General features: G+C 43.4%; 1 protein-coding gene across 3 annotated transcripts in view; it reads right to left on the minus strand.

Annotated features, from left to right (window-relative positions):
• Positions 1–10049: 10049 nt before the first annotated feature.
• Pus7 (pseudouridine synthase 7) overlaps positions 10050–26573 on the minus strand; it is a 45093-nt gene continuing 28569 nt past the window's right edge. For 2 of the 3 annotated variants that reach the window (XM_013121092.3, XM_005080856.4), the window contains 8 exons: positions 25326–25451; positions 21583–21644; positions 20750–20910; positions 19891–20017; positions 18988–19089; positions 12706–12835; positions 11648–11739; positions 10050–11155 (listed from right to left, as the gene is read on the minus strand). In XM_013121092.3, the coding sequence (XP_012976546.1) occupies positions 11019–11155; positions 11648–11739; positions 12706–12835; positions 18988–19089; positions 19891–20017; positions 20750–20910; positions 21583–21644; positions 25326–25451 (937 nt within the window). In that variant the 3' untranslated portion in view covers positions 10050–11018. Of the gene's footprint in view, positions 11156–11647; positions 11740–12705; positions 12836–16139; positions 16785–18987; positions 19090–19890; positions 20018–20749; positions 20911–21582; positions 21645–25325; positions 25452–26573 lie in introns of those variants that run through there. The other variant, XM_040735175.1, reaches the window with a different exon arrangement.

Genomic DNA, 26573 nt, shown 5'->3' on the forward strand with positions numbered 1-26573 from the left:
AAAGACAAAAAAGAAAAATCAGAAACTGATATATGTGTACTGGTGATTAGCATAAGATAGAAATCATCCTGAACATTAAAAAAAATTTGATGCAGGAATGAAGTGTTGTCAAATCATGGACATGGCTTGAAGAACTGATAACAGCTGCCACAGGACTTTGGTTCAATTTCATACCACATAAACTGGAGTTCAAAGACTATCAGCTGCCTCACACTGGGAACTGGTGATTAGACTTGACTCTACTGTAACGATCCCCACTCAGCCACCTCAGCCTTGTACAGTAGGGAGGTTCCCATCCCACCTCACCCCTACTAAGTCTCTCTTAACTACATCTTGTTGACAGTGTTTAAGAGTTGATGTCTAGAACTGTCACTCAAGGTAAATCTGGGAACCAAGATAATTAGCTTTTTAGCCTTGTCAAATAGAAGGCAGTGGAAGGAATATTGAGAGAACCAATTCAAGGGCCCACTCAAGTAGTTCATGCTCTGTAGTGTCATACCAGCAACCACAGGGGTGTTAGGAAGAGGTTAATGAGGAAAACCTGTGCTAAAAATTTTGGAACTCACATTTCTCCTCGGTCCTTAGACCATATTTGGAGAATCACTGCTCTAAGAGAACCTTTCAAAGTCCATAGATTGGTTTTGTAAAGATTGATTTCTACCACTGAGGGCCTGGAAAGATGGTTCAGTAATTGAGAGCACTTGTGGCTCTTGCAGAGGATGTGGGTTTGGTTCCTAGCACCCACATGCTGGCTCACACCATTTATAACTTCAACTTCAGGGGGTCTGATGTGCTCTTCTGACTTCAACAGGTACCGGGCCCGTGTGTGGTGTACAGACAGACGTGCAAGTAAAAGAATCATACATAAAATAAATAAACTTAAAAATAAAAAAGAACCCTGCTACTGAGCCACATTCCTACTCTCCTGTGACCCAATGTTCAAAATTGTGATGGTGTCACTTTCACACACCCACCTTAAAAAAGTCCTACTCAACAGTTGGTAGTGGCGTACGCCTTTAATTCCAGCACTAGGGAGGCAGAGGCAGGAGGATCTCTGTGAGTTCGAGACCAGCCAGGTCTACAAGCGCTGGGGAGATGGCTCAGTGGTTAGGAGCACCAGTTACTTTTCCAGAGGGATTCAGTTTCTAGCACCTAGTTGAGAGTACACAGCTGCCTGCAACTCCAGTTCTAGAGAATATGTCTCCCTTATCTGGCCTCCACGGGCACTGTCTGTGAAGCACAAACATCCATGCAGGCAAGACACTTACAGACATAAAAGAAAAACAAACAAAATAGACAGTTATTCATAATAAGGCCCTTCCAGTTCGTGGATAACCACAGCATCTGGGCTTGTTGTCAGGGAAACCAGCCAGGTTTGGATTGGAGGGCTGGAGTTTCAGCCCCTCTTCACGCAGGGAGGCAAGAAGGGCTGACTTAATCCAACATCAGTAATTCAATCATTCATGCCTCTGTGGCAGAGCTTCTGTAGAACCCCTTGACTGTGGGACTTAGTGATTACACTGAACTGCTGATCTGCCTGGAAATCCTGTTCCTGCTGCTCCCGGTAACCTTACCTATGCATCTCTTGAGTCTGGCTATCCTTGAAGTATGTCCTGTATAATAAACCTGCCAGTGTTGTTGGGTATACTGTGCTGTGAATGGCTCTTGCACACTTACATCTGAGGGCTGTAAGCCATAGGAATTCCTGGTGTAAAACAAGTTGGTACGAAGTGAGAAATCTGGGCTTGTGGTACGTTGTTGAGCGTTGACACCAGTTCTCTGTGAACAGTTAGAATTACATCGTGTAACTCTGGGGGCAGTCAGAGCTTGGTTGGCATGGGTTTATAACAAGGACTTGGGGTCAGCCTTTGCTAACTAAAGTCGATTACTTTCTTCTTAGGTCTAATAAGTTACTAACAGCAGGATAAACACTTGGCATCTCTTACTCCATTTTGAATCTGCATACTTTGCTCCTAGTCACCCCTTGTGTCATGCCCTTGAATTCCAGGAACAACAGATCTATGAATAAACTTCACGTGTGGACAGTCTCATCTGCTGCTTAGGCAGCAATGACCCTTATTACAGCAGCATTCCAAAGGACCAATCCTGAGATAATGATAAACCAAACCACAGTCTGACCAAGACTCATTAATTAGGCATACTCCCCTTGCTGTCCCTTCCCTGGAAGTCCCCTCTAAGGTGGGGGTGACATGATTAATCTTCTGTCTTCTCACTGTGGTCATATTGATTAAATTCCTGTCCTTCCTCTACTATTAGTTTTCCTTGTGATTTCTGGTCAAATGGGGGCTGACATAATTTGTTGGGAGCTCTTGCCATGCCCCACTGTGCTCTCAGAGTGCACCAGAGGGACTCTTAAGTGTTAGAATTGTAGGCTCTAAGATTTTCTTCTTTCAGGTTTGAAGATGCCATTGGGTGCTGAACAACACTTGGTGTTGAGAAATCTAGATCAATCTGCTTTGGATACTTTGCAAGTACCATGACTTGTCATTTTGTACTGTTGGAAGATTTTAGATTGAAATCTCACTGGAAAGGGGGCTCTTTTTCATCAGATCCATTTGATACTTGATGTGTCATATTTTTCTTTGTTATTTATCGACCCGTTCTTTATGTTCTCCATCTTTGCATTATGTCTTCCTGCTGCTGTGTTGATGCTGAGACACTTCCTTGTCCTCAGTTGAACGTCCTTTAGATAATCCTTCCTATTCACTTGGCAACCATAATCCATTTAATGACTCTCACTGAAGACCTTTTGTTTAACAGATGTACTGTTTTCTGGGTATACTAAGAACAAACTGGAACTCTTTGAGTCGTCTGACTGCCTGCGGTTCTGCTATTTTTGTTTTCATCTTGGTCCTCCACTTCCTGCCATTCTTCCTTCAGTCTGGGTGCCTTGACATGCAGGCTGCTGTGTGATTAAACTTCTATGGTGGAGATGCGGCACACATCTGCTTACCCCAGGTAGGGATCCCACAACATACCAAAGTACTGACTCCACCCAAGTCCAACTTGGTGAGCCAATAAGTTTTATTGGGGGTTACTTATAGTACTATGGGTGAGAGGTTACTTACAGGAGCAGAAATGACTCTAAGACAGTGGCATCACCCAAACCCAACCCAGCACGTGTGACAACTCACAAAACTGGAAACCTTGAGCACACTGCATATCCTGCAGGTAGCTCAGTCAGTTGAAGAATATCCTTTCCAAGTGACTCAAATCTAAATCCCTTATAGGCAGCGTGGTTGGTTTCTGCTTCTTCCAGGGAGCGGGCCTCGCCTTAGAGCCTTCTTTGTGGAAGCTATGCTCCTTATTGCTTTTTTTTGACAGGGAGGAGCCTAGTGAATCTGGCCAGTTTCAGAGACATCCTGAAGCTTTTGAGTTGTTTACCTACTTGAATAAGGGGCTTCCCTGCAAGCTGGACTGTTTCAACCTCACATGAGACAGTTACACAACACAGGCTCAAAGTGAACTTCATACTCTCCAAACATTGGCTAGTCTGGGACAAAGTGACTGTGAATTTCTTTAGAAGAGATCTATTTCCCAGCAATAGTTCTGAAAACTGTTGGTATCTATGTACTGTTGTGCCCAAGTTTAAAAGTTCCCAGAGACCACCAGGAAGACAGACCCACTAAACTGCAAAAGCCAGGGTTTTTTGTTTTGTTTTGTTTTGGTAAAAGCAAGGTTTTAATTGTGTGGATTGTTCATGCAATCATGACACAGCAAGCTAACACAGCAGCCTCCAGAGGGAGTGAAGTTCCCTGTCTACTGCTAGGTTTTAAAGACAAAAGTTACAGGATTACATTAGTAGATACGGGTTGGTTTCTGATTGGTTGACATTTGGGAACAATTAGGAAAATTTCTCAAAGTTGTATTTTGGCATGAAAAACCTGTGTACAATTATTTTCATTGGTCAGCGCTGAGAGAGAACATTCTGTGGTTTCTATGACATTGTCTTGTTCCTTGCAGGTGGCCTGTTGTTCATAGATACCAATAGTTTTCACAACTATCCTGGAGGTTTTGGTCCCCCTTGGAGTTTCTTTTGTGGTCAAACAGTTCCCAGGAACCAAGTATCTAGGAGGCACGGAGAGTAGGGGGGTGGGGAGAGAGAGAGAGAGAGAGAGAGAGAGAGAGAGAGAGAGAGAGAGAGAGAGAGAGAGAGAGAGAGAGAGAGAGAGACAGAGAGAGAGAGACAGAGAGAGACAGAGAGACAGAGAGAGACAGAGACAGAGAGAGACAGAGACAGAGAGACAGAGAGAGACAGAGACAGAGAGAGACAGAGACAGAGAGAGAGAGAGAGAGACAGAGAGAGAGAGAGAGTTTGTGTGTGTGTGTGTGTGTGTAGAGTTTGTGTTCAGTTTTGGCCCTAGGCCAGAGGATCTGTAGTTTCCTTGCGTCAGAGGCCTATGTCTGTAGCCTGTCATGGGGGCTAAAGCAGGGGCTGAGTGAGGGTCTGGTCCCTTTATTTAGTTTACCCCTTTCGTGTGAGTGTGTGTGTCTATGTAGGTATGCTCACATGAGTGCAGATATCCTTGGACATTAGATCCCTCTGAGTTAGAGTAGTGAGCTGCCTGACTTGAGAGCTAGGAATTGAACTCTGGTCCTCTACAAGAGCCATCTCTTCAGATTTCTTCATTTGTATACGTTCCAGGACCCAAAGCACAGGGAATGCTGTGTCCACAGTGGGCATATTCTGCCATGTTAATTAATCTAATTAATCTCTCACAGACTTTCTCAGTGGTCTTTCTTCTGGGTGGTTCTGCATTGTGTCAAACTGACAAAACTAGCTCACACAGTTGAGAACTACATTCTTCAACTTATTTTCTCATTCCAAGGAATTAATGACTCACTGGTTCCATTTACACCACCAGGCTTCCTTTGGGGGCTTGTCAGTAGGTTTTCAGACTTTTTCTCCCATTATTGGTGGCATATGCCAAGGTGTGTTAGACAGTTATTTCAGGAGTTCCTTCAGGTGAGGTGTACCTACAGATATGAATACAGTGCTTTTTTTTGCGGGGGGGGGGGGGAGGGCAGTTTCATTATGTAGCCTGGTTCAGCCTGCAACTCACTATGGGGATCATGCTAGACTTGAATTGGTGACGGTCCTCTTGCGTGTCTACCTTTTACGTACAGTGCTTTCCACAAATGAGAAGTGCAGCAAACATTTACAGAATGAGTAATATACTTTTTTAAGGGAAGCTAAACAGATGTATCAATGAGCTGAGCTATATTTAAAGAAGCTTATCTAATTTCAGATTTTCACTTTTGGAGTTTTCTATATCATGACTTTCTCCTAATTACAGTGTGTGACCCTTAAGAAGCCAACATGCTCAAGAAGAAAGCCTTCACTTTCTTTGTGTTTGCATTTTATCATTTTATGTGCATAAGCATTTTGCCTGCATGTGTATGTGTACCATGTATCTGCCTGGTGTCCACAGAGGCCAGAAGAGGGTATTGGATCTCCTGGGACTGGAGTTACAGACAGTTGTGAGCTGCCATGTGGATCCCCAGAATCCATGAAAAGGCAGACAGTATATTTCTGTAATCTCAGCATTTCTATGGTGGCACAGGAGGTGGAGAAATGAAAATCTCATGGAAATCTAAGGGCCAGCTAGCCTGCAATACATAGCAGCAAAACCAAAAGGAGATGAGTTCCAGCATTCACACACACAAACATGACACACACATCATACGGAAATGTATATGTACACAGATTAAAGAAACCACATTCATGGCTTAGTGGGTAAGGGCCCTTGATGCCAAATCTGACAACCACGGTTTGAAGCCTGGGTCCTACATAATAAGGAAAGAACTCCCAAAAATAGTTTTTTTACCTCCACAAAACCTACACCCCCTCACACGAATTGTAATTTAAAAAGTTTTAGGATGTAGGGTGGTGGTGGCACATGCCTTTAATCCCAGCAGTCGGGAGGCAGAGGCAGAGGCAGGCCGATCTCTGTGAGTTTGAGACCAGAGATAGTTCCAGGACAGCCTCCAAAGACACAGAGAAACCCTGTCTTGACCCTCCCCCCCCAAAAAAAGTTTTAGGCCTGGTATGGTGGCTTGAACCTGTAACCTCAAGCATTCAGAAGACAGAGAAGGTAGTTCTCTTTTGGATTTGAGGCTAGCCTGATTGGTATACACAGACACTAGGGCTACATAGTGAGACTCAGGTTTAAAAACAAAAACCCACCACCACCACCACCACAAAAGCCTTATATTTACCTAGCCTTACTTTTAACCTATATATTCAAAGTTTTACAAATTAAACTTGATTTTAATTATTTATATTTATGTGCATTGGTATTTTGCATGCACATATGCCTGTGTGAGGGTTTCAGATCCTTTGGTACTAGAGTTATAGATAGTTGTGAGCTGCCATGTGGGTGCTGGGAATTGAACCCAGCTTCACTTAACTGCTGGACTATCTTTCCAGAACTCAAATTAAACATTAATAGCCAAGATAATTTACCTTTACACTGGTGACATGTGACCAAGAATAAATGATCTTTCTAAAGTTGCTAAGCAAATATGGCAGTCACATGTGCTACCGAGTACTGGAAATACGGCGAGCCCAAATTAAGATGTACTGTTTTGTCATTGTCTTGCACATGTCACGTATGTATGCGTCCTTGTGTTCATGTCAGGGTGGGTGCACCTCCATGCATGCGCAACTGGAAGCCCAAGCCGGCGCTTGTGTACTCACCAGTCGCTCTTGCTGAGCCTGAGCTCACCAGTTCCGACTAGTCTAACTGCCCAGCGTGCCTTGGGATTCTGTGTCTCCGAGTGCTGGGATCATACATAGCTGCTCCAACTGCCTGGCTTTTGCACACGTTCTGGGGACCCGAATTCTAGTCCTCACTCTGAGTTGTTTTCCCAGCCCAGCATGCACTTTAACTATAAATGCACACTAGAGTTTGAGAACTTAGCACAAAATCAAAAAAAAAAAAAACAATGTAAAATGTTTAGTTCTTTATATCAATTAGCAGTTAAGATGACATTTTGGATATATTGAGTAAATTACATACTATTAAGTTAACTTCTCCTGTGGTTACTGAAAAATTCTTAGTTACACAGCCCCCCTCTTTAGCTTGGGTTGCTAATTTCAGTTGTTTGTGTAGTCAACCGTTATCTGAAAGTCCAGTTCAGTGCAGTAAGATACTATGGGAGGAGAGAGCACATTCATCCGAATCTTGTAATATTGTTAAAACTGCTCCCTTTTCTTATTTCTAATCTAACTGTGGCCTTCTGTTTGCGTAAGAAAAAAACCCTACGGTATCTAAGCCATCCAAGGCTTCAGGAATCTATTTGGAGTCTGCGGATGGTACTGCACGTGGCTCCCATTTCTCTTGGGGAGAGCTGGTCTGAAGGAACATGTTTCTGAGGGGGCAGTAAATACATACCAAGAATCAGTGGTTACAGCTTCCTGTGTCTCTTTTCACGTATTGGTGATTTTCCAGGAGTGTTTAGCACAGGTGGAAACATCAAAACCAGCACTGCTTTCTCCCAAGACACCACTACTGTACGCAGCATTTCTCAACCTGTAGGTATCAACCCCTCTGTGGGTCCACAACACCATCAGAAATGTCAGTTATTTGCATTATGATTCATTACAGTAGCAAAATTAGTTATGAAGTAGCAATGAAAATAATTTTTTGGTCGGGGAGCCACAACATGAGGGACTGTGTTAAAGACTCACAGCATTAGGATGGCTGAGAACCACTGGTCTAGAGTCCATACATTCTCATAGCTCCCAACTGCAGTGAAAGGAGTTTTTGTTTTGTTTTGAGACAGGGTGTTTCAGGGTAGCCCTGGCTAGTCCTAGAGTAGACCAGGCTGGCCTGCAGCTCAGGCAACCCCCTACCTCTGCCTCCATTATGCCTGGCTAGGGAGGAAGTTCTTAGTTTCAACAGTTAAGACCTTCTGGAGAAGACATTTTCAGTAGAACCATTAAGCCTGTTTTACAGAAGGGTGAAGAGGTGATCCTAGAGAAAGCCAGAAAAACAGCAAGGAATTGGTGACGTGAGCTCCTAGAGTGAGCTCTATTTCTTTTTTTTTCTTTTGTTTTTTTGAGACAGTTTCTCTGTGCAGTAACCCCGGCTATCCTGAAGCTTCATTTGCAGAGCAGGTCTGCCTCTGCCTCCTGAGTGCTGGGATTAGAGGCGTGGCCACCAAGCCCTGCATCTCTGAAAATCACTCATGCAGTTCAAGTGCAAACGTGGCCTCAAACTCACAGAAATCCTGCCTCAGCCTCCCCAGGGCTAGCCATTGGCTGTGCTATCACACTTAGCTTTGTTTACCTTACTTTTGCACTAGGAAACTGACAAGCTTCTCTACCTTGATAAGCCTCTCCACTGACACAGCAATCCAAATCAGACCAAATCAAACAGAATTAGAAGTCCATGTTTAATGGATACAATGTTCCCAGATGGCCTTCTAGCACCCCAGAGAGGAAATGGGGTGCCAGACCTTAAAACATAAGTCTGTTTTCTGGGGGACAGTTTATATATCCTGTGGGTGTCGCCTTGAGCATCTCTGGGGGAGGGGTCATCATTTGGCAGGCTGAGATGCAGCAGGGTTTGGAGATAGGGCAGGGGGTTTGGGTGTAACTTCCATCATAACATCTCAGACTCTTGGGAATATGGATGTCAACTTCTGCCATAACAGAAATGGTTCCAGTTTGTAAATTTGCTTCAGAGACTTTTTTTCCTACCGTTAACATCAAAGCATGTCTCCTGACTTCCATGCTAAGGCGATGGCTTATTTCACACCAAACCTCCAAGCTAAACATATGTTCACAAGTCTCAGAATAGCTCAAGGAACCTGCCTCAAATTATTTTTTCCACTGATGTTTAAAACGATACCTATACAGGGAGCCAGTAAGACGGCTGGGAGGATAAAGGTGCCTGGTGCCAAGACCGATGACCTGAGTTTGATTTCTGACACCTGCAATTGTTTTCTCACATCCACATGGATGCAGTGAGATGCATGAACACACAACAGGCATGCACACAGACAACAGACAAAATGTAATTTATAGGTTCACGGCCTTTCTTCTCATACTTAACTCATGGGCCTGAGAAAGGACCACCTTTTTACTAAAGCTGCCTTTTATACATATTCAGGGAGCAAATATTTGTTGAACTAAGAATACAAGTCTTAGCTTCCATATACACATAAACTGATCATGTTTTAAGAGCAATTAGGTCTGTGGGTTGCATTGAAAGAATGAAAGCCTTCCCAGGGTGGACACACCCCTCCCTGCACGTCCCCTCTCCTCTCTCAGGTTCCCTACGTTCCCACCAGCAGATTCATTAGAACTTGCATGAGCACTGTAGAAAGAGTGTCACTGTTCCCTGTAGTCCTTTTGGGGATGCACAATGCACAAAGGTCCTGGGAAGTCCCTCAATGAAAATAAAAAGAAAAAAAGGAAAAAAATGTAATTTATAAAAAAGATTATGTATACACAAATAAAATGTAACCTAAAAAAGACAAAGAGACATATGAATTGATGAGACTGGCTGATGTGACCAGAAAAATGAACCCCTCACACAGGGCTCAATGTTATTTCTCAGGTGAGGACTGTAAGCTGAGCTGCTTTGCTTAAAGGTCAATTTACAGGTAGTACTGCATACATGTCCAATAGGATACTAAGTCTTCTCATAAATGACTCAGTTATTGGTTCTATTTCTCACTCCTTTGCAGTTGTAGCAGTGGCTTAGGCCAGTGAGAAGAAAGGGTTAATGCATTACTGGTTATCATGGTGCTTTCTGGGAGAGATCTGAGACACATGACATTCACGCTCTTCTCCAGGCCCCTTTACACTCCAGGAAGTCCAGTGGGAGGCCAGGGAGCGGTGCTGTAGGAGGGTTAATCGTGAGCCCAGGCCGTCTTATGTCACCCCAGTGGGTACTATTTTACACGATTTTGCCATCCCATACCTGATCAAGACACTCTCGTCACCTCTGCCCACCATCCTTGACTCACGAGTGCCTTGCTTCCCTTTAGTTAGGGATAAGACTTTTACATGCACCCAGTTTTAGAATATTTATTTAATTTATTTACATAATTAGTAGAAAGGAGTTCTTAAAAATACCTATTACATCTGCTTCTAGAAACAACAGAAAGAAATTAGTAGAGTCATGTCACACAACTTCAGAAAGGCACACCCATCCTTTCAGAGAGAGGTTTTGTGGTGCCCATGATGTGGAATGCTGAAGCAACTGGTGACAGGTTAGCCTTGCTGATAGAAGGAGCCCTTGGAAGTTTTCCTGATTTTTTTCAGCACTATTTACTTTTGAGTCCAGTGGAAACAGTCTTAAAAGTAAAAGGCACCTAAAGTAAAATTAGACCTTAACCAATAAAAACTACTATATTTATACCAAGGAAAAGGCTCCCTTGAAAGGCGCTGATGCTACCAACATGAAAACCACTGCAAGATCAGATGTATATAAACGTTTACCTGAATCTGACACACAGCTGCACAATGAAAACCACATTGTGTTTATAAACCTGTGAGTGTTTTGTTACCATTGGACCAACAGGAGTACAGTGTGTTAAGGACGGACTCTAATTTCCATAGTCACGATCAGTTTGTTGTATTTGCTCTGGGATGCACTCCTGTACTTATAAAAATTCCCCGAGTTTGCATTTCAGGTGCACAGCAAAGCCTACCTTGCTACTTTAAAGTCCCCTTTTACTGTTACAAAGTCCCCATTATTGTTACAAAGCCATAACCCTGATGCTGAACAGGACTTGAGCACCTGGAGCACACTGACCAATTTATATCTTCTGAGCTAGAATTAGGACCCTCAGGATCTGCATGTGTGTACAAAAGTTGCAAATTATTTCTTTAAGCTGATTAAAAAAAACTTTAAAAATACAAATAATCCGTCACTATAAAAGTTTTAAAAATCAAATATGAGCCAGCAATTAAAAAATAAAAGAACAGGAGGTCATTGGACAGGAACTTGTCTGTGTCTCCTCTCTCAAGAACACACTACTCATCGGAGCCAGTTTGTATTCAGCTGGGTCTGCTTCTTGATGCTGGTGTCCATTTTCAGCACTTCTCGAATGGCCATGGTGGCGTAAGTAGAAGGAGGGAGTGAGAAGTCCATCTTCAGGGCCCTGTATCTGCCTTCTACCAGGGAGAAAGAAGTGCACGGTCAGAGCCTGGAAGTGGAGGCAGGCCGGCCAAAGATGCCAAGACTCCCCGAAAAGCCACACCCTTCCCTTAGGATTCTCCTCCCCAGGGGCCCCAGAGGATGAGACCATGGAAACGAGAGTACGGGTGCATGAAACAGCAGGATGGACGTGGCCACTTTCCTCAGGGTAACGGGGTAGGTAAGGCTGGCAACGCGGTTCATCAAGTCAAAGAGCTGCCACTAAGCTACTAAACCCGGTGACTTAAGTGTGACCCCTGGTACCCACAGTGAAGAGACCTAGATCCCCCAAGTTGTCCTGTGATCTCTCCACGTGTGCCATGCGCACACAGACACGCACATGCATGCGCACGCACGCACGCGCGCACACATACACACACACACACACACACACACACACACACACACACACACACACACACACACACACACACACACACACACACACCCTCCACATCTTACTGATTTACCAGAAGCAAAAACTGGTGGCGGCTTTCCTTCTAGGTTGTCCACGTCCGTATTGAAAAGTGGAATTTTAGGGTCATCATATGCAACGACTTCCCTAAAAAACACATAAAGACAAGTATGAACGCAAACACTCATAAATGGCACAAAGCTCTCCACCCCCATTTGTGGGGAAGATAAACATACAGCGTGACCGATGGGCCTCCCTGGAACAGGACAGGTTGGATTTTATGCATAACAACTGCTGTTCCATACTTTATAATAGACGACAAGGACTATCAGATGATGGAATGATTTGGAAAGTTTTTCTAGCATGATGGGCTTGATTTTGTACAGGTGAAGCAGAAGTAACCATGGCATTTTTATAACCTCCACAGTGGGCACCGCTGCCATCACCTTCTTATGAGAGGAACTCATCTCCAGAGTGTGGAAGGTAGAATCCAACTCTGCCAACTCCATGCCCATTGGCAGGAAAAAAAAAAGGGGGGAGGAAAAGAATTTCCTGGCAATGGGCAACTAGTTCAGGATTTCATTTTAAAGTTAGAAAAGCTTCGGGAAATAGTAAAAATATCAAAATATCATATACTAATTCTAATTTTATTTTGTATGCATGAGTGTTTTGCCTGAATGTGTGTCTGTGCACCATGGTGATTACCAGGAGAGGGTGTGGACTCCCTGGAGATGAAGTTACAGATGGAACTGCCATGTGGGTGCTGGGAATTGAACCCTAGAGGCGCAGTCAGCACGCCTAACCTCTCAGCCATCTCTCTAGCTCCAGAAGCAAATGGAAGTTCTACAGAGAAAGGCAGAAAAGCTCACTTTCTGTACACCTGTTCAGTAAGTCAGGGATGCCAGCAAATCGCAAACTTAACTTTCACTCTATGAATGCAGGCAACACCAGTTTATTGATCACTTAAAAAATACTAACTGGTAGCCATAGTAACAGCAGCAATCAGGACAGTTAACAGTTATGGAGCACTCATAATGCACAGAAACACATACACACAAAGCAAGACCTTGTGATTCTATAAAATACTCTGGTCCTGTATCATTCTATACTCACCAGCTGACATTCTGAGGCCGAATAATGATCTTTCGGTAGGCGCCTGATAAGGAGTAATCTCGAATTGTGTGTCTCATGTTGTCAATATCAAGATTGTCTGCAGCGAGCATTTCCCTGTAGGCTTCACTAACTGATACAAGACACAAGCAGTTAACTACAATGCAGTCTGTCAGCAGATTAACCTCAATTACAGTAGAAATGTAAGTCTAGCCAGACTGTCCTAATAAAGTTAGTTAACTCTAGTTTATAATTCAGAGGCTATAAAACCTCCTCCACTTAGCAACTAGGCCTAAACGGTACCTCTAGCTTCAGAGTAGCCACCATGTGGCTTTGCTTTTCTAATCAGCTACACGGCTTGTGGCTGAGGTTCCCAAGATGACCTCAAAAGGCCACGTTACATGAAGTTTCTAAATACAATTTATACATGGTGACTCTAAATGTTTAAAAACAGAAACCCCACCAGGTAGTGGTGGCACACACCTTTAATCCCAGCACTCGGGAGGCAGAGGCAGGCAGATCTCTGTGAGTTCAAGGCCAACCTGGGCTACAGAGTTCCAGGACTGGCTCCAAAGCAATACAGAGAAACCCTGTCTCAAAAAAATCCCAGAAAAACAAACAAAAAAACAAACAACCCCCCAAAAAAACAACCAAACAAAAACAACAACCCCAAAAAACAAAAACACCCCAGAAACACCTAGAAACTATCTGGTCCACTCAGCCCCCAGGAGATGGTTCTCTACTGTTTCCTTACTAAACACGCCACAATATGAGGAAGTTCCTTCCTACTACAAACAGGTTCTAATTATAGAGTTCTCTGAAACATGGTATATTAGCTGTCCTCTACATATACATATAAGCATTGGAGTTATAAGTTGCTGTTTTTTATTATTTATTTATTTGAGAAAGTATTCCCCTGTGTAGTCCTGGCTGTCCTGGAACTAGCTCTGTAAACCAGTCTGGACTTAACCTTAGAAAACCACCTGCCTTTGTCCCCCAAGTGTTGGGACTGAAGCCATGGGTCACCACATCCAGTTCAGATATTATTTTTTGGGTGAGTTATTTCTTATTATTTAAATTTTTTATAAACTTAAAAAACAATCTTATTTTAAATACCAGTCCCAGTTCCCTCTCCCTCCATCATACCCCCATCCCATCCTCCATCCACTTTTCAGGGAGGGTGAGGCCTCCCATGGGGGATCCACAAAATCTGTCACATCATTTGGGGGCAGGACCTAGGTCCTCCCTCTGTATTTAGGCTGAGAGAGTATCCTTCCATAGGGAATGGGCTGCCAAAGCTCATTCATGCACTAGGAATAAATACTGGTTCCACTGCCAATGGCCCCATAGACTGCCCAGGCCCCCAACTGACACCCATGTTTATGGGGCCTAGTTAAGTCCTATGCTGGTTCCCCAGCTGTCAGATTGGGGTCCGTGAGCTCTCACTTGCTCAGGTCAGCTGTTTCTGTGGGTTTCCCCAGCATGGTCTTGACCCCTTTGCTCATCACTCCTCCCTCTCTACAACTGGACTCTAGGAGTTTGGCTCAGTGCTTGGTTGTGAATCTCTGCTTCTGTTTCCATCAGCTATTGGGTGAAGGATGGAAGATGGCATTTAAGGTAGTCATCAATCTCATTATAGAGGAAGGGCATTTAAAGGAGCCTCTCCACTATTACCTAGATTCTTAGTTGGGGTCATCCTTGTGGATCCCTGGAGATTTCCCTAGTGCCAGATTTCTCATTAAGCCCAGATGGCTTCCTCTGTTAAGGTGTCTCTTTTCTTGCTGTCCTTCTCTGTTCTTCCCCTAACTTGACCTCCCATCCCTCATGTTCTCCCCCCCCTTCACCCCTCCTCTCTCTCCTATCTCCCTGCCCCCTCCCACATTCCCAATTTACTCAGGAGATCTTGTTCCTTTCCCCTTCTTGGGGGTGGGGTCCATGTATTCTCTTAGGGTCAGATTTTTCTTTATTCAAAATTTTCTTCACATTCTTTGTGTTAGTACACATAACTGAGAGAGGGGAAGGGAGGGAGGGAGGTGTGGGAACAGAGCATATGTGGAACACAGGAGGTCAGAGGACAACACAGTAGAGCTGGTCCTTTCCTTGCCTTCACGTGTGTTCTAGGGACTTAACACAGGTTGTCAAACTTTACCCATCTCGCTGGCCCTTAATATTTTTTTCTTTTTTGGAGACAAGGTCTCACTATATACCCCTGGCTGGCCTCAAACTCACAGTGATCATCCTGCCTCTGCCTCCCAAATGTTAAAGGATTAAAGGTGTGAGCCACCATGCACAGCCTTTGTGGCCCTTAATTTTTATAATCTACCATCAAACTAATTTATCTTTTCATGATTTAAAAAATTCATTTTTACCTATGTAAATGTATGTATGTCTATGTGTAAATATGTATGTGTGCATGTGGGTGTCTATGGAGGCCAAAAGAAGGCACTGGAGACCCCTGGGGCTTAAGCTGCAGGCAGACCCGACGTGGTGTTGGCAACTGAGCGCAGGCTGTCTGGAGAGTTAAGTCTTCCGTGGCCACTGGGCCATCGCTCTAGAATGTTACTATGCAGCTCAAGAGCCTTTCTGCCTTAGCTTCCCTAGTTCCAAAGCAATGGCACTTGTTCCCACCTGGACATCCGACTGCTAGCCATGACCACGAGGATTTACATTTGATGCTTTCTGTGGTTCTTACTTTTCCTATTACTAACAGCTTCATCTTATATTATTTACAAGTATACAGAAATTTAAGAATATAGTCAATTCATTTCTTTATTCAAGTTAGTCATTAAAAATGCTGGAAATACAGGGACAAGGAAAGAACGTAGCCTCACCATTCCCCTGAGAACTTCTGGGTACTAGATGTGCCCATGTTATAGGTTCAAATGCTTAACTCGTCCTAGGAGGATAAATCTCTGCCTTGACTATAGGGTTTTACGAATGGCTTTGTCAAATGTTCTGCTAAATTAACTTTTATTGGAATGAGCCAAGTTCCAAATACTGAGAGGAATAAGAAAGGGGGGCAGGGGCATTCTTCCTCTTTTTTGTGATGGCTGATTCAGGCTATCAGCTTGACTTGGTGTACAAATTAGTTTTTCTTAACTTGACACAAATTAGAGTCACCTATGAGAAGGGAACCTCATCTAAGGAATTGCTTCCATCAGTCTGGTCTTTGGCGTGTCTGTGGCACACCTCATTTCTGGTTGATGCAGGAGGGTCTGGCCCACTGTGGGTGGTGCTATCCCTGGACAAGCCAGAAAGCAGCACTCCTCCAGTTCCTGTACCCGCTCCTGCTTGAGTTCCTGCCTGACGTCCCTCGATGGCTGAGTGTGACCAGGCTGTGTGAGCCCAATACATCCCTTTGTCCTCAGGTTGCTTCTGCTTCTGGTCATGGTGCTTTATCATAGGAACAGAAACAAAACTAGGATACTTGGGCAGCAAACTGTTAAATATGATTTATTCTCACATTTCAACTGAGCCTGTCCCACTGCAACTGAAAGGGAAACGCTGGGGACTTTGCTTTTGATCAGAGCAACTAACTGAGCAACTGTGGTTCTAGAGGAGACTGGTGTGTGAGTCAGAGGTCTCCATGTAGAAGACTCACTGTCAATGTGGACACGCTCTCAACAAAGCAAAAGGCGAAAGAAAGGAAAGGAGCTCCCTCTCCCCAGACACGGGGAACGGTTTTCTCCTGCTCCTGGACTTCACGGCTTGTACCTGCAGGCCACAGGTTCTTGTACCTCTAGCCCCAGACTGATAGCTCTGGTTCTCTAGCAGATATCCTGGAACTTCTCAGGAGCTATAATTGAGTGAGTCAAGGCCTCTCATAAATCCCTTTTGATCTCTCCTTATCTGTTCCAGGAGAATCCTGACTACAATAAGCATTTGCATTTTTCTTGAAAGCACAAGAATAACTTTATCAGAGTTTAAGAGAAAAACTCCGAAGAAGGCAAGCTGTAGATCTCAGCAGCTGTCCAGGAGGGAGATGGAGAACAGAGAAAGCATGCCATGAGTCAGGCATGGAGTGCTCAGAGGAAGAGTACGGAAGCCCAAAGTACCAAAAAAGGCACAGCTGTGCTCTGGGTCTGCATAAAAAAAAGAAAACAGGAAAAGCTATACCTCACATACCTCAGAGAGAGGCAGAAGAAACAACCACCAGCCTCAGATCTTTTTGTTTTTCTTCACCTCTGACACTCAGCATTCTTTACTGGTGAGAATGTTACATATCTATCATTACAGCAACTTCTCCATTATTAATAATTAGTTAATTCATTTTACATGCCAACCACAGCTTCCCTCGTATTCACTCTTCCCCCATCTCCATCAGAAGAGGTAAGTTCTCTCACGGGAGCCAATAAAGCTTGGCATATCAAGGTCAGGCAGGACCAAGCTCCTCCCCCTTGTATCAAGGCTGGGCAAGGCAACCTAGCATGGGGAATAGGTTCCAAAGAGCCAGCTCATGGGCCTGGGACAGGTCCTAGTCCCACTGCTAGGTGCCCCACAAAAGACCACGCCACACTGTAGGGAGAGATCTATGTACCCGTAGTGCAGACCACGTTCATTTGGGTGTGGTTACAGGTACGTAGATTAAAAGAGCTAGGGGGAGGAGACTCTCTCTTTGGGTTCTGGTTGCGGCCCCGGGGAGCAGTGTGCAGACCTTTGGTTCTTGACTTCCTTGGCTTCTCACGTAAGTGATTTCTCCCTCAAGAAAATATCACAGGACATCCCTATTTTGTGTAGCTTAATATTTCCACATTATCTGATGTCAGAAGATGCAGAAGGCCTAGTTTGGTCCCATGCTGGCTCGCTGGCTGTCAGTCCAGAGTCTGTGAGCTCCCACAAGCTCAGATCAGCTATCTCTGTGGGTTCCCCTATCATGTTCTTGACCCCTTAGTCATATGATTCCTTCTCCCTCTCTTCAACTGGACTCCCAGAGCTTGGCCCACGGGTTGGCTGTGATCTCTGCACCTGCTTCCATCATTAATGGATAAAGGCTCTATGATGACAGCTAGGGTATTCACCAATCTGATACAGTCTTAGCAGGGGTCATCCTATGGGTTCTTCGGAGTTTCCATGGCACCAGGTTTCTCCCTAGCTCCACAACGGCCCCCTCATAGCGTCAGCATCTTGAGCCCTCTCCTTGGTGGCTGCCAAGGGAAGCCCGCTACACTATTCCTTGCTCACCCTCCTGGTTTTCTCTTGGACCAGTCCACTCCCTTCTCTTCCGTGAAGTCAGCCAGTGTGGGTGCCGGAAGCAGAGCGGTGTGAATGACTTACACATACACACTGGTTCTTAGACCAAGAAAAACTGTCTTTTTAAAATTCTATTTATTTTATGTGTATGAGTGTTCTACCTGCATGTACTCCTTAATGCCAGAAGAGGGTAATAGATCACTAGAGGTGGTTGTGAGCCCCCATGTGGGTGCTGGGTATTGAACTCAGGACCTCTGGAAGAGCAGTCAGTGTTCTTAATGGATGAGCCACCCCTCCAACTCCCCCAAGAAAAACTATTTTTACAGAAAAATACTATATATAGGCCATTGCTGGGTCATTCTTTCAAATGCTCAAAACTGTTCCTTTATTACATCTGAATCACAAACCAGAGAAATCGCAAGTCCTCCTTTCTACCACCACGGGCATTCATGAATGTAACAGAAATAATGACAAAATATCTGTAGAATGGGAAATAATGGCAGAGGATTCTAACTTTCATTTCCTTTTCTCAGACTGGAATCCAATTTATAAGCTAAAGCAATCCTCCAGCCTCAGCTGTTGAGATTACAGGCCCACGATAGTGCAGTAGGGTAGCTTCCAGTTTAAGTTATTCTCCTGAATGCATTCCTTTCCAGGAGAACATAAAACACACACACACACACATACATACATTTGTGTATATTATATGTGTATGTACACACATACATATAACACATTACATATATAAAGAAATGTAGTTAACTATGATATATTTTAATAAATTTATTCTAATATATTTAGTTGTTACACACACACACCACTTTTATATAGGGCTGTCTGTCTATGTAGCCCTGGTTGGCTTGGAACTTGCTTTGTAGGCCACATTAGCCTTGAACTCACAGAGCTTTGCCAGTCTTCTAGGATTAGCCATCAAACTCAGCTGGTTTTGAAGGTTAAATCTCTATTAAAATGTACTATAAAGAACACTTTATGGTTATGTTTCAAATATTCATTTTCCCCTGCTTCACTCTTGGCTACTGGTAGCTTAATCACATTATACTTGTTTTAAATATTTGGCTCAAACATGGAACTTACTTTTATGTTTGGGGTAGATTACATCAAAACCAGGCAGGGGCATCACCACATCATGAATGGAGTAATTATTAACATCTTCCTCCTCAATATAGGTAGCTGTGGCTGCAAATCCACAAGTAAACAGCAGGTTAAAGAAAAGCATTTTCATGAATTCAGACTCCTGTAGTTCTACATGTCTCAGTGAGTGGAAAGTACAAGGTGTCCAGGTGCAGAGGCCCAGGAAATTTAGAATCGTCCTTTTCTAATCAGCTGGCACCTTGACTCCTGTGGGTGCTGGGGATAGAACTTGGCTCCTCTGCAAGAACAGCAAGTGCTCTTTACAGCTGTGCCATAGCTCTGGACCCATACTCACATTTATGCTAACGTTTTGGACCAGCCTATTATGTGTCCATCTGAAGAAACTCTTTAAAAGTGCCTGATGACACAATGAAATGCTGAGAAACATGCATAAATATACATATTTTGAAGACCCAGATTAACACTTGTAAAGGACTTTTTTTCTGGTTTTTCGAGACAGGGTTTCTCTGTATTGTTTTGGAGACTGTCATGGAACTCACTCCGTAGACCAGTCTGGTCTCAAACTCACAGAGATCCGCCTGCCTCTGCCTCCAGAGTGCTGGGATTAAAGGCGTGCGCCACCAATGCCCGGCCTTGTAAAGGACTTTTACAATACTGGCCCAAAGGTTATTCTGCAATACTAGCTGGAGGCCCAAACTTAGCTGCTTACTCAAAACACATACACATCTTTTCACTGGTGACAAATTTATCAGCCTGAGCTCACGTGACTTTTCCATGTCCCACTTACTACACATCTCTTTCTTAACTAGTAGCTATGCTGGATTTCAGAAACACTGCTATAAATATCTGAGTCCTAATTTGGCTGAATGACAACAGTATTTTTACCTCCTTTGAGAACAAGGTCCCCAGGGACAGGTTTCAGCCCATAGTCTTCTATCCTTTTGCTCACCATGGTATTCCACACATAGCTTTGATAACTATGGATATACATTAATCGATTATTTCTTGGGATCTGTAGAGAAGGGAGAAATAGGCGAAACAAGCACAAACAATTCTGAGCATTTAAAGTGCTATTTTCCAAATATTTTGCTCATTTAATGGTAATCCTAACACAAGAAACCCAGACTTCAAATCTGATTGTAGGGCTGGAAATGTAGCTCAGTGGGAAAGCACTTCAAATTATCCTATACTATGCACATACGTATGAACTATGCTCCCCAATATGGTGCCCCTTATTGAAAACACACAAACAGGCAACCTCTTAGCTACTTCCTATTGAGCTTTCTTCCTTAGGCAGTTTAAAGCTCCAGTGAAGATGGTGACCAAGAAACGACTGTACAATGGCGTCAGATAGATGGTTCAGCAGGTTAAGGCACTTGCGCTAACCCCGACTACCTGTGTGCTCAAGTCCATGCATGTGCCCTGCATAGGCACAAACACAAAATGAAGTTTTAAAAGAAATGTCTGTACAATGAGTTCTGAATTTTTCAAAGCCTATTCAATTACATTAGATTCAATTAACAATGACATTTTCCAAAGACACTTTTTTGTGCCTCCAATGTTAATAAACACCGTCAGCATTTCCCACATCTACCAGCTCATCCCCTTCCAGGGTCAGAATGAGGTACAGTCAAGAAATTTCTTTGAAGACCACTAAAGGATTCTTTGAAGCTTTTTTTTAAGACTATGTTTAAGAAGCATTAACCACCTTGAGTCATTGCCTGACTTCACAAATTGCACTCACTATGCCAAATGCAGAGACTATATTCTTCATTCCATATTTTGAAAGTCCTCGAAGCAGCTGCCCTTCCACACACCTTTTGACAGGCAGCTTTTTGAGAGCAGAGGCTGGATCTTTGGTCTTGGCCCATTCTTCTCTGCATTTCACCAAATAACCCTTTTCAGCTGTGGTAAAAGACAAGCTACAATCAAACTTGTCCAACAGAAAAATGTGCGTCACCTAACATCCTTCAACATTCATTAGTAACAAAGAAACTCAGTCGCCCAAAAGCAAAGCCACAGGCCAAGATGATCACCTCTCTTTGGCCCTGTGAACCGCAAGAGCTGTTGATCATCACCACCTCAGCTAAGGAGGGGGTCTCTCCTTCTCTTTGCCCCTGTACTGCTTGTATCAAAATTAAAAACTTCTTTTTAACTTGAAAATAGTTACCTAAGACGAGTATTATTATTTTAATTTATAAACTATCAGTTAAATCCCTCTTTTACAGTATAGTTTTAGAGATAGTTCCCCCCAAAATTTTAGTTATTATACTATGCTTTAACAAGATAGCCATACATAAGTTATCTATAAATTCAGAGAATTCATAGTAACTGAAGAGAAATGAATTTTCATTTAAACATGCATGAATAAATTAGATGAATAGAGCTTGAACCAGGATAGTTTTTAATAATTTAACCCTATATATAAATCATAAAAATGAAATAGCATTTAAATTTAATGTAAAAAACCCAAGAACTTTAAAATAACAACTTGCAGTTATTTTTACTTAAAATGATTCCATGAATATCTATCTATCCATTGTACGCATTTTATTTTAACACAAATCTTTTTCTTACCTCCAGAACGGGGTTTCAGTATTAAATCCATGACTTCTGTCCAGGAATTCTGTAGAATAGCTCTAGAATTAAACAGTACTTACTCAACTTTGCATAAGAAAAGTTTTATATGCTCAAGTGTTGAGGAGGCAACAAGAAACACTTAGTAGCTTATTAAATTTAAAAGTATATAGGAAAATGGTGACAGACTCCAGTGACTACTACCTGCGGTCAAGAGTGCTTATTGCTCTTGCAGGGACACGAGTCTGGTTCCCAGCACGCACATTCAGGGATCTACTTCTGTTTTCTGGTCCCTATGTGCATTACATTCAACAGGCACAAACCCACACGGACATACTCTGCAGGAGACCTGGATTCAGTTTCTGATGCCCAGTCATAAATGGGACATCTATTTCATGTTCTCGAGAGAGCGGGGAGCTGAAAGACTGCAAAGCTGGAGGAAGGAGTGAGGAGGGAGCCGACTTGGGAATATGACGCGACTGTTGTACTCTTGAGTTCACAGCAGCCGTGACTACTCAGACAAGATTCCCAGAAAGCTGGTCCTGTCAGTACCTTGTCAAAGAATGAAGTGAGGCTCATGCACATTTTCTTCAGGGACAAGATGTCCATGTTTCTGTAAACAACTCCAATGAACCTCAATGGGACACACTTAGAACACATGTAAGGAAATGTGGAGGAAGCTGGGAAGAGACAGGCGATTAGAGGAGGAGAGGGGGAAGAGGGTGTGTAGGGGAGAATATGGTTGCATATACACAAAATAATGAAACCAATTAGAGTATGCAATATATGCCAAGAAAAAAAAAACATTCAAAGTTTGGGCTGTCCTTTTGCTAGGGGTGGAAGATTTTTTTCACTGGTCGTCTTTATATATTGTGGATTCATCTTCTTTTTTTGGGGGGGGTTTCGAGACAGGGTTTCTCTGTGGCTTTGGAGGCTGTCCTGGAACTAGCTCTTGTAGACCAGGCTGGTCTCCAACTCACGGAAGCCTGCCTCTGCCTCCCGAGTGCTGGGATTAAAGGCGCGTGCCACGACCACCCGGCTTTGGATTCATCTTCTGTTTAACTATATACTGAGACTTGGAATTTCCCCTAGGAAACCCTATGGTGATACAGTAAATTCTATGAAGGCAGGAAATAGTATGATGTTGTGAAAGGAAATCTTTGGAACTCTGGACTAACTTGTACTGACCTTTGGGCATATTAGGCAACTCCTGTTTCTGGGGTAGATCTGACAGCACTTTACTGAACAAATACTTGCAGTAATTTTCTATGGGATACAAAACTATAGGCTCACATGGCTGTGCCTCTGCTAAGTTAATTAAAAATACACAGGCTGACACAACCCTTCCTTAAGTGTTCTGTCCCACAACAATCAGCACAGTTACTGTAGTGACTTTCCTTCCTCAGTGTTGCCGATCCGGTTTTATGTATTTCATCTACTAGCTGGGCGGCACTATAGTCCTAAGTTTCTTCTCCTTGTTCTTGCTCTAAACCAGCAGACAGATCATTCTGTGCTGCCCAAGCTGGCCTAGCCTTTCACGGTCCTCACCAGCCTCCAAGGACTCGACTCCATGGTGCTTGTCTGGCCATAATTTAAAAAGATTTTTATCTATTAATTACTTAGTATATTTTGAGCTTAGAAATAAGTGCTGCATAAACACCAACTTCATTCTCAGCCTTCTGTGAAGCCGGTATTATTTCCACTTCTCAGAACTCAAGCCTCATTTTACATCACTGCCTGAGAGAGGCACGGGAGCTGCCACACAGTGGAGCCATCCCCTGGTCCTTATAAAATCACACAAGACATACAACTCGATACCAAAACACTGTGCGAGAGAAAATACTATTTCCACTCCTGGTCAATTAGTGTGCTTGCGAGCCCCCTGAAAAGCAATTTCTATCCTTGCTGAAACAGAATTAAGAGCAAATGTTCTCTGGTAGCTTTCGGTGTGTGGCTGTCACCACCCTAGCTCCCATAAGAATAGTTACTTTATGTAGCAGTCTCTGTTGTATGTTTATGAAACCAAGTATTTAATGATGAGAGTTCTACTCTTTTTACTCAGGAGGGCTTTCCTAATACCTAAATGGGAACCAAACCTCTAAATTCCACATTACTAGTTGTATCTTTTAGGGTTTTTTGTTTTTTGAGACAGGGTTTCTCTGTATTGTTTTGGAGCCTGTCCTGGAACTCACTCTGTAGACCAGGCTGGTCTCGAACTCACAGAGATCCGCCGGCCTCTGCTTCCCGAGTGCTGGGATTAAAGGCGTGCGCCACCAACACCTGGCTAGGGTTTTCTTGAAAGGGCGGGAAAAGGGCAGATTCATCAACTGGGACTTGTGAGTTAAAAGAGATGATAGTGTGCATGCCTTGGGCCTGGGCCCTCTGCGTCTGTATTACCTGGCTTTTTACAGTTGGACACTTAACTGCTGAAAAGTAAAGAGACACCAGGAATGGGGACACATGCCTTTAGTGCCAGCACTCAGGAGGCAGAGGCAGGCTTGTATACAGAGGGAGTTCTAAGACAGCCAGGACTACACAAAGAAACCCTGTCTCAAAAAAACAAAACAAAAAAAGAAAAACAAAAACAAACAAAAGCGCCCCCAAAACTTAAAAGAGACTCCCCTTGAAGGGCAGTGAAGAATGGGAGTAAAAATTTACTGTTTGGGTCACATCTTGAACCGTGTGCATACATGTCATGTATGTGCCTCTAGTGGCTGGAGACGTTCCTCAGTGGCTCTCTACCTTATTTTTTCAGACAGTTTCTCACTGATTAGGTTAGTTGGCCAAAGAGGTTGAGGGATCTACTTGTCTCCACTGGGATTACAGATGTGCTCTACCACACCTGGCTTTTGTGTAGTCCTAGGGGTCTGACCCTAGGACCTCACACTTTACCCAGGTGTCTCTCCAGATGGCTTTTCTTTTTTTTTTTTTTTTTTTTTTTGTTTTGTTTTTACGAGACAGGGTTTCTCTGTATTGTTTGAGGCTGTCGGTCCAGCCCGGCCTCGAGCTCACAGAGATCCGCCTGCCTCTGCCTCCCGAGTGCTGGGATTAAAGGCGTGTGCCACCACCGCCTCAGACGGCTTCTCTCTCTCTCTCTCTCTTTCTTTTAAAGAAAACACACTGTTGCATGCATTAACCGAAACAGAATAAATCTTACAAAGAGCCTATGAATCAGCTGTCCATTTGCCCTAAACACGACAGAACCCTGAAATAATAAGCATACCATTAACAAAAACTTTCTCTTTTATGGGAGGCATCCTTTAAAAAGAAATTACAAATTAAACACAAACTTCCCAACCAACAAAAACTTTTTGATAAATGTTAGAGCTGGTCATGATGGCACACGTCTTTCATCCCAACACACAGGAGGCTATCATGTAAGTTCAAGGCCAGGCCTTCCTGGTCTACACAATGAGTTCCAGAACAGTAGAGTTACACAGTGAGACAATGTCTCAAAAAACAAGACAAGACAAAACTCCAAAAAATAAAAAGATAAAAATTAGGAAATCGGGCTGGAGATGGCTCAGAGGTTAAGAGCACTGACTGCTCTTCCAGAGGTCCTGAGTTCAATTCCCAGCAACTACATGGTGGCTCACAGCCATCTGTAATGAGATCTGGTGTCCTCTTCTGGCTTGCAGACAGACATGGAGGCAGGATGTTGCATTCATAATAAATAAATAAATAAATAAATAAATAAATAAATAAATAAATCTTTTTAAAAAATTAGGAAATCAAATACATACCTTCCCACTTGGTATGTAGGGACAGCTGTGGTTCCAAATCTTTGCATGCCATAGTAGTTAATGAAGCCAGTTTCCTTCAGAGACTGCATGGCTTGCTGTACTTGTTCATTAGTTCCTGTTATATTCCTGCAAGGATCCAAGTTATCCAGAGGGAAAAAAATGGACAGTGAAACTCACCTTATTATGCACATTGCAACAGTGGTTTCTATACCTCACCTTTGTGATCTTTTCTATACCTCCCAAGGACTCTGTCAGTTTGTTATTTTAATCAATCCCCTGCTCCCACCGCCCCCCCTTTTTTAGAAGACAGGGTCTCTCTGTGTAGACCTGACTTGCTTTGGGCTGCAGAACTATGCAGTGAGAGTCCAGAACATATTTCAGGGTCTAGCCATCAGAGATGAGTATCTGACGGCGAAATAGACCTTATTTAGCAGGGCAACAAGGAATCCTGCCTTCTGAATGTGCTAGCTGCCCTCACTGTTGGCTTCTTGTGTGAAGAGCCCTTTCCTTCACATTGCAGCTTGGGGATTTTCCCCACAGCACTACAGTATGCTAATTATTTACTGGGCACATGCTGTGTGGATGGTCTAGAGGATGACTTTTCATTTAGCTATCTAATTTAGATATATAGAATATATACTGGGACATGCTTCATAACGGATTTGTTTGTCCCAAGAGGACTGTGCACTTATTTTGTTTGTTTTTGGAGATAGGGTGTCTTTGTGTAGCTCTGGCTGTCCTGGAACTTGATCTGTAGACCAGGCTGTCCTTCAACTCATAGAGACCCACCTACCTCTGCCTCTTGAGTGCTGGGATTAAAGGTGTGCGCCACTACCACCAACCCCCGACGACTGTGGACTCTTAATAGCCTGCCTTGTCCTTTGATTCAGACCACTACACACAATTAGCTTACTTTCACCTCAGCAAGTTCAAACTAGACTAAAGACTTTTTGTAAAAAGAGAATTTTACATTTTGCACAAAGTCAGACACACAGATGTCTACTAAGGTTACTAAGAAAAGCATGCCAATTCTTCACTTAGTCTACTAACAACAGATCTGTGTCTTAAAGTTTCATCACAGTTTTGCTCCTATGACCTTGGGACCTTATGTTGCCATGGCAATGGTTCTACCTTTATTGCCTAGCCTAGGAACATGCTCCTGACCAATGAAAAGCTAACTCTGTAATCCTCATCTTTTGCTTCAGGCCTTGGAGTAAAGAGATTTTTGGAGAGAGAGGAGACTAGAGA

This window comes from Mesocricetus auratus, unplaced genomic scaffold (genome assembly GCF_017639785.1).
Source record: "Mesocricetus auratus isolate SY011 unplaced genomic scaffold, BCM_Maur_2.0 Super-Scaffold_100043, whole genome shotgun sequence".
Lineage (NCBI taxonomy): Eukaryota > Metazoa > Chordata > Mammalia > Rodentia > Cricetidae > Mesocricetus > Mesocricetus auratus.